The sequence below is a fragment of the Oryx dammah genome, unplaced genomic scaffold, assembly GCF_014754425.2.
Source record: "Oryx dammah isolate SB20612 unplaced genomic scaffold, SCBI_Odam_1.1 HiC_scaffold_19, whole genome shotgun sequence".
Lineage (NCBI taxonomy): Eukaryota > Metazoa > Chordata > Mammalia > Artiodactyla > Bovidae > Oryx > Oryx dammah.
The window spans coordinates 3,334,323-3,346,327 of record NW_024070203.1 but is presented as its reverse complement, the minus strand read 5'-3'; the positions used below and the strand labels follow the sequence as shown (position 1 = coordinate 3,346,327).

Here is a 12,005-nt window from a genome sequence, read left to right as displayed (position 1 = left end):
TGGCAACCCACTCCAGTATTCTTGCCTGGAGAATCCTGTGGAGAGAGGAGTCTGGTGGGCTACCGTCCATGGGGCCGCAGAGTCAGACACGACTGAGCGCAGGAGGCTTATTATGTACACATACAACTCCAGTCTGGAAGAAAAGTGCATGTAGTCCTACACCTTTTGTCATATAATGTAAATTAATTTTAGATATTTATGTAGTTGGCTAAGCAGAAAAAAATGTTTTATGACTTTTTAATATTTAGAAAGTATATTGAGGTATTTAAGACTTGAGTAACAGGAGAACAGTTGCCATCATATACAATTCATAATTTTGGAGTGTTTTACTTTTAAACATTCTCTTAGTCTTTAGTAGTTAAAGCACTCTATTCTAGTGTAGTTGAAAGTTGGAGTAGTGTATCCAGATATGAATTCCAAGATTGCCTTGGTACTTTTTTCACTTGTGGTTCGTCTTTGGGGGACGAGAAATTGAGTCCAGAAATTGAATAAATATAAACTGATTTGAGATTACTTGATGGCCAGGGCTAACACGTGGAAGGAAATGGAGGCCAAGAGAAAGCATTGTCTGCTTTCACCCCAGGGCTCGGATTGCTTTTCACATGGATGAGAAGTACTTAGAATGGTTATTACACTTCTGATTCTGACTGTGTCAGCTTCAGGTAAAGGCTGCCTCTGGTGAAACAGGCTGGCCGTGAACAATGTGCAGCGGCAGCTGAAGAAACAAGGACTGAAGTGAAGGCGCTTTTCTGTGTTTGCAGGTGAACCAGCAGATGGCTGGCCTGAGCCTGGGTGGCGCAGCCTCAGCGGCGGGCTTCGGGCAGCCGCCCAGCACCTCAGCGGGGGCCGCGGGCTGGTCCGGGGGCTCGTCGGGGCAGACGCTCAGCACACAGCTGTGGAAGTGACCCCCCGCTGGCATTCCTGCTCAGACACACCCAGTTCCCCTGTCCATTCATGTACATACATGTTTTTTTCTTTTCCCCCATTTGTTCATATTAAGAGTTACCTGATTGACCGTGTTGGTCTTTACTGATTGAATTTGCTGTGGTGAAAAGCAGGTTGAGAAACCGTTCCATGTCGAGGGCAGCTTTGCTCACAATTCCCAGGATTTCGCACACACAGTCTCTGGGAAGCTGCTCAGTCAATGTGCATAACCAGTTTCCCTCTCGATGAAATTATAGCTCTCATGTTTGCATATAAGGGAAGTAGTTATCATGTTAGTAATACCTCTAACAGTACGAACCCCCCCCCCCCAGATTAGCCAGTAATCCTGTAGGAAGGTACTGTATGATCAAATGTTTAATCATATAAATAGAATATCAGTGTATCACCAAGCACTGTTTTCTAGTGTATCCAGACTCTTTTATGTCACATTCACCTCACTGTGCTGTTGTTATGATGTGCTTACCAGGGAACGTGGTTAGTGAAAGGAAGATAAACCTGGATTTATGACACAACTTAGTTTAACACGTTTGAAGAGTCAGATTTTACCTGCCTTCCTTGGAATTGGGATCTTTTCCTATGTATACATAGTGCTAGCAAGAGACATTTCTCCGCACTAGATGCAGACAGGGTAACTACACAAGCCACTCAGTCCTTGAAGGCGTATCCAGGTTTATGACAGTGATTGTGTTTACATTTTATGGTGCCTAGTACTGACAGATGTCATATCCCTGTATTAAACAGATGAATCCATAGACCTTTTTTGTGGGTTTTATTTCCTGTGACGTATACTTCCACCAACCTGACAAAAATTACTTCACGTTGCAGTCACGAATTGGGAACATATTGTTGACAAAATACTTGTCATCTGTTTCAAAAACCTGTTCAGTTGTAACGAATTATAAGGCCAAACAGGGGGAATAAAAGTAAGATTCTGAGAGTGGTACCCTGCGTGCCCTCAGCTGTACCGTATGGAGACTGTCCAGGACACAGGGGAACATGCAGAACAAATGGAGATAGGAGCCGAGGCGGCGCCCGCCGCCTCCCACGCCCGAGGCTCAGGGCGGCCCCGTCACACCTCAATCGTCACGGTGTCCAGGTGGTACTTGGGCTCGTTGGCGAGGTTCACCTTCTCTGTCCGAGTGTGCCACACGAGGACCTGGGGAGGAGACCTAGTGGGTAGGCATGCTCAGGCGGGCACACAGCAAGGGCAGGGGTGGGGGAAGGTGGCACAAGTGAAGGGGGTACCTTGGTGCAGTTATTTGCTTTTGGTTCCAGTTCTTCAACGGTCGTGATCTGCCTCAAAAAGTCAGATTCCTGCATCCCGGGCTGGGACCCACGGCGCTTGAATACAGCTTTGGGGTTGGACAAGATGACCTGAAGGCTTACAGCAAATCCTGTGTAAGAAAAGTTAAAAAAAAGAGTTTAAGATCTTGGTGTACTTAAAAAATATACATATTATATATAAGATTCTGGTCACGTCCGAGCTTGTGTTTTTAGTACCTAATTTGAGCCAAGTCTGGGTTCACAGAGTTGAACCAGAGCATTAACTCCATGACAGTCTCAGAAGGACAGCCTGCCATTGCACCAGAGTCTGCTGCCCCGATCAGGGTCTGTGCCGGGGCTGGGGAGGGCCAGCTATAGAAAGTATGAAGTCTGGTCTGTTGATAAGATAGAGGGTGCAATTCATAGAAGTCGTTATACCTCCATTTCGCCCTGTGGGAATGACTGAGGCCTGAACGCAGCTGAAAACCACACAGACTGCCTGTCCCTGGGGGAGTCCCTACCCTATGTGACCTCTGATACCTCCCTGTGTCCCTACCGAAGCCAGCACTGCTCTGATGGCCCTTGTGGTCAGAAGACTGAGCAATAGAATCAAGTCAGTTAGCTAAGAAATGAATACTCTATAATAGTCATTTCCATCTGAAGGGGGTTGGGGCTGTAAGTCAGTTCAGGAGATATCAGGCCATTGATAAATTTGGTTTCTGTGTTTCATTTTTCAAGGAAACAAATTTGTGTCAATTTCCTTAAGTGGTTTGGCCTTAATGAAAAGTCATTACTATCTAATCTGTAGTTTAACAAAGTCAGTATTAAAGGCTCAGCCGTTAAGTGTGCCACAAGGCATGTCTGCAAGCAGCCGTCACAGACATCATGATTTTTAGATGTCTGACGCCCGACCTCTGCTCCTCATGCCTAAACTGACTGTAAAGCCAGGCACCTTCTACAGTTCAGAGGACCAATCTCCAGGAATGTTTTCTTAGCAAGTTTTTGCCCTTCCTTACACGAACTGAATTGATTTATGCTGCCTTTTGCAAAAGGATAGTTAGCCAAGTATGGGATGACTGCAGTCAGCTGTGGAGGAGCTGTGGGAACACCCAGCGGCATCCTTTCAACCTCTGCAGGTGCCGGCCTAGCCCGACCCGTGCTTCTAGCCCGCTGCCTTTTGGGGAGACACCACTGTGCCACCTACAGACTCAGGCGGGTACAGAGGGCCTGAGTGGGGCAGAACAAGGAGATGATTGCAAATTATAGTTATCCCAGGACCGGCCCAGTGTATCCACCAGTCCCACAGGGACAGCGTGTCCTGGGAGAATGCGGAGTCAGCAGCCTCCATTTCGTGTGAGTCCTTGTGGCTGAGAACTGGCCCAGCCACTCAGCCTTTCTTGATTCTGAAACTCGCCCATTTCCTCATCCACGAGAGGCATGACACCCTCTCCCCTCATGTCTGGTGTGAAATTAGGGAACAGAAAGACCCCACTAACTGCACAGCTCCATTCAAAGGACCCTAAAACACATAAATTCCATTGTAAATATTATTAATATGATAAGAGGAGGTGGCATAGGCCACCTGCATTTCACCCCACTTTGCTAACAAGTCTGAAGCCTTCCTCAGGTGTAACTCCAACAGCCATGGGTCTCCCAAAAGCCAAAGGTTCAAATTAACACAATAGAGTGATTTCTACTTGGTCAACTCAAGAGTAACAGTTAAAAGGTTTCTGGTTTTCTAAATGTGTTTTCAATAAGCTTCATCCTCTTTTCCTAATTCAGCATCTGCTCTTCTCAAGCAGGCTGAAGCTCCTGGTGTATTTCTCACATAGCTTCAAGGTACTGATTTTATTTCCTCATTCTCATTAAAAAAAAAAAAAAAAAAAAGGATCCCAATTGTACTGAAGTCATTATGTGATGCCACTTTGATCTGTTCCCCTTCATTTTCCCTTACTAACACATTCATCATCGTGACCACTGGAGGATTCAATGTTTTCTCGATTTCCTTAGCTTGGGAATATCTTGCAGGCTCTTAACAGCAGTTATAAGGCAGAGTCCACCGCTCAGGCAGAGGTGACGGCCAGAGGGAAGCTACACACTGCTTTGCTGCAAGGCCCTGTCCTGACCCCACTGGAGTGTGGGGTGTGGGTTGGGGGGCAGTTCAGACCCCTCCCCCCCTTTGCCAGGCCTTGCTCGGTGAGGTCTCCAAAGGAAGTGATCACAGCAGCACCAGGAACCACTCGGTGATCAGGCCAAGCCCTGGGCATCGTCTCAACCTGCTGTGAACCTTGGAGTGAGGACCCACCCTCTGAAAGTAGAGCAAGCATCCTAAACATTGCTTCCAACAGTTTTCTTCATTTCCAAGTATTTATGCCTCAAGTATGTACCCTTCCTTTTTGTCAGTGAAATTGAAATAAGTTAGCTTTAAAAATGTTTTTCAGAAGCTTTTGAGACTCTAGGAGCCTTACAAAAATCATGGGAGTAGGACTCTCTATTCTGGTCAGTTGGGTAAAAAATGAAGTGCAAAGAACGCTGGTTGTACCCTTTCAAAGAGCAGGATCTTCTGGCTTCCACAGATGGAATAGGGTAGGGGGTCTAGTCCCTCCCAGTCAGAAGCACTGGCTGGCCCAGTGTGTGTTCACCACCTACAGACATATGGCTAAAGCCACAAGGGCTGGGTTTTCTCTGTTGCCATTAAAAACCAGACAAAACGTTTGAAAAAGTAGTTTCCAGACATTGGAAAAGAGGTGCACAGGACAGGTCTCCAAGAAGAGAGACAACTGTGAGCCCCAGATTCCTGCTTGAAGCGTGTTTCAAGGCTACATGCCGGGGAGGGGAATACACACAGCTCTGCTGCCTCTGAGCTGAGGAACAGAGCTGAGAATTCGGGGAGGACAAGACACCTGGAAGTCATGGAGCATCACCCTGGGGAGCGGGAGCGTGGCTGTCTGCAGAGTGCTCACCCCTGCTCAGCAGATGCTGCTGAGACTCCCCTAGGCCAGGCCAGGAACCACTGGAAAGAGGTGGGTCAGTCCCCGGAGGCCTCCGGGGCTGGCCTGGCCACATGCCCCACAGCCAGGGTGCAGTGGGCGACGGCGGGCACCTGGGAGAGTGCTCGCACGGCACAAGCGCTAAAAGGAAGCCTGGGCTGGTTTTGCCTACATACCTCAAGGTAAGCCTGGAAAAGAGAAAGTTTCTAAGTAACTTAGTTGTATCCCAGAAAAAAAGCTAATAGTGAATTACTTATATAACCTACAAACACATAATTATATACACACTCGTGTGTATAGTTACATATGGGTGTGTATTTTTTGTTTTTTTTGTGTATGAAGTTGCTCGGTCATGTCCGACTCTTCGGGATCACGTGGACTGTATCCTACCAGGCTCTTTTGTCCATGGAATTTTCCAGGTGAGAATACTGGAGCGAGGTGTCATTTCCTGACCCAGGGATTGAACTCAAGTCTCTGCATTGCAGGCAGATGCTTTATTGCCTGAGCCACCAGGGAAGCCTGTGTGTGTGTATTTATGTGTGTAAAATATTTATATATACATTAATTTTACATACATGTGTGTATGTATGTAAAAGTATATATAAATACAATCTATTATAAATAACTGAACACATATTTTTTTCTAGTACCTAACAACCAACTTTTAAATGCCTCAAATAGAAAAATGACCAGATGAGCAAAGAAGCAGGAAATTATAATCCCATACTCAGTCAGCAGAAATGGCACAGATGATAGAAGTATAGAACAAAGATATTAAAACAGTTAAGATGTTCAAAAAGGTAGGGGAAAGCGTAAACATGCTAAGTAGAACAAAGTGAGCTCACTCTGACGAAATACAATGTCTGAGATGAAAAATAAACTAGGTGAGATTAATATAAGACACTGCAGAATAAAAGATTAATAAATAATAGAAACCTCCCAAAGGAAACAAAAGGAAAAACACCAATACACACACACACATGAGTCATGAAAACAGAATGAAAGGTGGGAGCAGGGGATAGAAGAAAAGATATTTGAAGAAATAGCAACTGAACTGTTTCTAAATTTGAAAAAGGAAAGAATATTTAAGACTTAACACTGTCAAACAACTTGACCTTAAATTTGTCACTTAGTAAATTCTGCTTAGTCTGTCAGTGGTGTCTGACTCTTTGCGACCCCAGGGGATCTTCCCAACCCAGGGATCAAACCGCGTTTCAGGTTGATTTTTTGCCAGCTGAGCCACCAGGGAAGCCCAAGAACACTGGAGTGGGCAGCCTATCCCTTGTTTTAGGGGAACTTCCCCACCCAGGAATCAAACCAAGGTCTCCTTCATTGCAGGTGGATTCTTTACCAGCTGAGCCACCAGGGATCCTGCCCAACGAAGCAGAATACACTTTGTTTTCAAGTGCACATAGAATATTATTAAAATAGGCCTTCAGTTCAGTTCAGTCACTCAGCCGTGTCCGACTCTTTGCGACCCCATGAATCGCAGCACGCGAGGCCTCCCTGTCCATCACCAACTCCCGGAGTTCACTCAGACTCAGGTCCATCAAGTCCGTGATGCCATCCAGCCATCTCATCCTCTATCGTCCCCTTCTCCTGCCCCCAATCCCTCCCAGCATCAGAGTCTTTCCCAATGAGTCAACTCTTCGCATGAGGTGGCCAAAGTACTGGAGTTTCAGCTTCAGCATCATTCCTTCCAAAGAAATCCCAGGGCTGATCTGCTTCAGAATGGACTGGTTGGATCTCCTTGCAGTCCAAGGGACTCTCAAGAGTCTTCTCCAACACCACAGTTCAAAAGCATCAATACTTTGGCACTCAGCCTTCTTCACAGTCCAACTCTCACATCCATACATGACCACAGGAAAAACCATAGCCTTGACTAGACAGACCTTAGTCGGCAAAGTAATGTCTCTGCTTTTGAATATGCTATCTAGGTTGGTCATAACTTTTCTTCCAAGGAGTAAGCATCTTTTAATTTCACGGCTGCAGTCACCATCTGCAGTGATCTTGGAGCCCCCCAAAATAAAGTCTGACACTGTTTCCACTGTTTGCCCATCTATTTCCCATGAAGTGATGGGACTGGATGCCATGATCTTCATTTTCTGAATGCTGAGCTTTAAGCCAACTTTTTCACTCTCCACTTTCACTTTCATCAAGAGGCTTTTTAGTACCTCTTCACTTTCTGTGATAAGGGTGGTGTCCTCTGCATATCTGAGGTTATTGATATTTCTCCTGGCAATCTTGATTCCAGCTTGTGTTTCTTCAAGTCCAGCGTTTCTCATGATGTACTCTGCATATAAGTTAAATAAGCAGGGTGACAATATACAGCCTTGACATACTTAGTCTGGGCCATAAGTCAAGTCTTAATTTAAAAGAATGCAAATTGCCCCAAACATTTCTCTAACCACAGTGGAATCAAAATAGAAATCAATATATACAGATATCTGGAAAATCTAAATATCTAGAAATTAAACCACATAATTCTAAATACAAATCAAAAGAAAAAAGAAAAAAAATGGTAAACTGAAAGCAAAAACATCAAAATTTGTGAGATACATCTAAAGCAGTACGTCGATGAAAAATTATTTTTAAAAGCACTAGAGACTCCCCTAGTGGCCTAGTGGCTAAGAATCTGCCTTGCGATGCAGAGAAAGCAGGTTCAGTCCTTCGTAGGGGAACTAATCCCACATGCTAAGAAGCACCTAAGCCCGTGCACTACAACTAAAGAATCGTGTACCTCGACAAAAGACCCTGCATGATGCAACAAAGATTTCACAAGCCGAGAGGAAGATTCTGCATGCCACAGCTACAACTCGAGCAGCCAAATAAGTAATTTTTTTAAAGCACTAAACATTTGTAAAATCTTTGTATTGAGGTAACATTGGTTTATGATGTTATATTACCATAAGATGCAGCAATCCCACTCGTGAGGATATACTTGGAGAAAACTATAATTTGAGAATATATATGCCTCCCCCCACCCCATTGTTTGTGTTCTTAGTTGCTCAGTTGTGTCCGACTCTGTGACCCCAGTGTTCAGAGCAGCACTATTTATAATAGCTAAGGCGTGGAAGCAACCTCAGTGTCCATCAACAGAGGAATGGATAAAGAAGACGTGGTACATATATACAATGGCGTATTAGCCATAAAAAGGAGGAGATAATCCTTTTTCTGCACATGGATGGACCTAGAGATTATGACTAAGTCAATCAAGCCAGACAGAAAGACAAATAGCATGATATCACCTCTATGTGGAATCTAAAATATGATACAAATGAACTTATTTACAAAATGAGAATCTGACTCATGGGCATAGAAAACCAACTTATGGTTACCAAAGGGGAAAGAGGGAAGATAAATTAGGAGTTTGGGATTAACGTACATGTACTCTTCCCTGGTGGCTCAGACTCAGAGGGTAAAGCGTCTGCCTGCAGTGCAGGAGACCTGGGTTCAATCCCTTTATCGGGAAGATCTCCTGGAGAAGGAAATGGCAACCCACTCCAGTACTCTTGCCTGGAGAATCCCATGGAAGGAGGAGACTGGTAGGCTACAGTCCATGGGGTCACAAAGAGTCGGACCCGGCTGAGTGACTTCACTCATTCATTGTGTGTATATACCACATCGTCTTTATCCATTCATTCACTGAGGGGCACTTGGGCTATTTCTGTATCTTGGCTATTGTAAATAATACTGCCCTGAACACAGGGTTGTGTATGTTTCTTTGGTGTTTTTGTGTTCCTTGGATAAATATCCAGAAGTAGAATAGCTACAAGTTAATTATTCTTAATGTTTTTTTTTTAGGAATTACCATTCTATTTTACATACCATAGTTGCTATGGTAGCTGTACCAATTTACATTCCCACAAACAGTGTGGGTGTGTACCCTTTTCTCCATATCCTTTCCAACATTTGTTTTTCTTGCCCTTTTGGTGATAGCCATTCTAACGGGTGTGAGATGGTATTTCATTGTGCTTTTGATTTGCATTTCCCTAATAATTAGTGCTGTTTAACATCTTTTTGTGTACCTGTTGGTCACCTGTGTGTCTACTTTGGAAAAGTATTCAGATCTTCTGCCCAATTTTTAATCAGGATTTTTTTGTTGTTGTTCTTGAGCTGTATGAGTTCTTCACATATTTTGGATATTAGTGCCTTATCAGATATATTATTTACAGATATCATCTCCCATTTGGTAGGTTGTCTTTTCATTTTGTTGATGACTTCTTTTGCTGTGCAGAAGCTTTCTAGTTGTATGTAGTCCCAGTTTTTGCCTTTGTTTTCCTTACCAGAGGAAACACTTCTTTGCATCTTCTTCAGTTTCTTTCATCAGTGTCTTATAGCTTTCAGTATGCAGGTCTTTTACCTCCTTGGTTAAATTTATTCCAAGGTATTCTTTAAAATTATAAATGGCATTTCTTAATTTCTCCTTCTGATAATTCTTTGTTAGTGTATAGAAACACAACCAATTTCTGTATACTAATTTTGTACCCTGAAACTTTATTCATTTATTACTTCTAATAGTTTTTTTTTTTTTTGATGGAGACTTTAGGGTTTTGTATATATAGCTCTCATATCATCTGTAAGTAATGACCATTTTACTTTTTCTGTATCTTTTTCTTGACAGCTCTGGCTAGGACTTCTAATCCTGTATTATGTTATTTATGTTCCTTCTATACCCATTTCATTGAGAGTTTTTCTATGGGTGTTGAATTTTGTCAAATGCTTTTTTTGCGTCTATTGATTTTATATATATATATATATATATATATATATATATATATCTCATTTTGTTAAGGTGGTGTATCATGCTGATTGATCTGCAGATTTTGAACCATTCTTGTATCCTTAGAATAAATCCCACTTGATTATGATTTATGATCCTTTTGATGTAGTTAGTTTGCTAATATTTTGTTGAGATTTTTTGCATCTATGCTCATAAGATACTGGTCTATAATTTTCATTTTTGTTTGTTTCTCTTTTCGGTTTTGGGAACAGGAGAATGTTGACTTCATTATTGTTAATATTAAGTTATGCAGCATTCCTTCCTCTTCAAGTTTCTTGGGAAAAATTTGAGAAACACAGGTATTAAATCTTTTTTGAATTTTTGGTAGAATTCTCCTGTGAAGCCATTTGGTTCTTGATGACTGGTTCAATCTCCTTCCTAGTGATTGGCCGACTCATAGTTTCTGTTTCTTCATGATCCAGTCTTGGAAGGTTATATGATTCCAAGAATTCATCCGTTTCTTCTAGGTTATCTAATGTGTTGACATACAGCTATTCATAGTATTCACTTATAATACTTTATATTTCTGTTGTGTTCTTTGCAATTTCTTCTCTTTCATTCTCAAGTTTATTTATCTGAGCCTTTTCTCTTTTTTCTTAGTGAGTCTAGCTAAAGGTTTGCCTTTTTTTTTTTTTTTTACATTTTCAAAGAATCAGCTCTTAGTTTCCTTGATCTCGTCTATTGTCTTTAAAGTCTGTATTTCATTTATTTCCACTATGATCTTCACTGTCTCCTTATTTCTGCTCCCTCTGGACTTTATCTCTTCTTTTTCTAGTTCACTTAGGTGTAAGGTAAATTGTTTGAATTTTTCTTGTTTCTTGAGCCAGGTTTATATTGCTATAAAATTCCCTCCTGGTACTATTTTACTGCATTCCATAGACTTTGGTACTTTCATCTTCATTTATCTTCAGGTATTTTAAAATTTCTCCCTTGCTTTCCTCATTGACCCAAGAGTTATTCAGTAGCATGTTCTGAAATCTCCACATATTTGTCATTTTTCCAGCGTTCTGCTTATAGTTGACTTCTAGTTTCATGCCATTCTGATCAGAAAAGATGCTTGTAATGATTTCAGTATTCTTGAGACTTGTTTCGCGCCCCAACATATGATCTCGCTCTGAGAATGTCCCATGTGCTCTCAAGAAGAGTGTGCATTCTGCTACACTTGGATCGGATAGTGTGTATAAGTTTATAAAGTTCATCTGGTCTAATATTTCACTTAAGGCTATTGCCTTGTTGACTTTTTGTCTGCATGATCTACCCACTGATGTAAGTGGAGAGTTAAAGCCTCCTACTATTACTGTGTTGCTGTCAGCAACACAATAATTTTTAGGTTTGTTAATTATATTTTCTGGTGCTTCTATGTTAGGACACACACACACACACACACATCCATTATGTTTTCTTGATGAATTGTTTCTTTTTTCATTATATACTGTCCATCTTTGTCTCTTCTTGCCACTTTTGGCTTGAAGACTAGTTTAGCTGATGGGAGTATGGCTACACCTGGTTTCTTTTGACTGATTTTGCTTTGAGTATTATCTTTCATTCCTTCACTTTGAGCCTGTGTTTGTCTTTAGAGCTGAGGTGAGTCTCTTGGAGGCAGTATATACTTGGGTCTTATTTTTAATCCATCCAACCACTGTGTCTTTTGACCGGTGAATTCACTTCATTTACATATAGGGTAATTAATAAATGAGGACTTAGTACTGCCATTTTAATCTTTTGTTTCTCATTGCTCTATATCTCCATGTTGCTTTCTCTTTATATTTGTCTGCCATTTTAGTTTGGTGGTTATCTAAGATGTTTTTCTGAGTTCCTCCTTTTTTATGTTTGTTTCTGCTCTACATTTATGTTTTGTGGTTACAATGAAAATTGTATGAAATGTCTCAAATGTAAAGTAATCCCTTTTCTTCTATTTGCGTCCTGTCTTCATTTGCCTGTACCATCCTGTCCTTTTTCTCTATCTGCGTCCTGTCTTCATTTGCCTGTACCATTCCATCCTTTTTCTCTATCTGCGTCCTGTC

General features: G+C 42.0%; 2 protein-coding genes across 3 annotated transcripts in view; one reads left to right on the top strand and one right to left on the bottom strand.

The window, feature by feature from the left end:
- The window catches only part of SMAP1 (small ArfGAP 1), a 183,387-nt gene extending 181,690 nt beyond the window's left edge, over positions 1-1,697 (top strand). For both annotated transcript variants that reach the window (XM_040261404.1, XM_040261403.1), the window contains one exon: positions 762-1,697. In XM_040261404.1, coding sequence (XP_040117338.1) covers positions 762-905 — 144 coding nt within the window. In that variant the 3' untranslated portion in view covers positions 906-1,697. The remainder of the gene's footprint in view (positions 1-761) is intronic.
- Positions 1,698-1,701: 4 nt separating this feature from the next.
- B3GAT2 (beta-1,3-glucuronyltransferase 2) overlaps positions 1,702-12,005 on the bottom strand; it is a 101,858-nt gene continuing 91,554 nt past the window's right edge. The window contains exons 3-4 of the mRNA XM_040261402.1: positions 2,191-2,339; positions 1,702-2,101 (exon numbers count right to left, since the gene is read on the bottom strand). Of these exons, the coding sequence (XP_040117336.1) occupies positions 2,015-2,101; positions 2,191-2,339 (236 nt within the window). The 3' untranslated portion in view covers positions 1,702-2,014. The remainder of the gene's footprint in view (positions 2,102-2,190; positions 2,340-12,005) is intronic.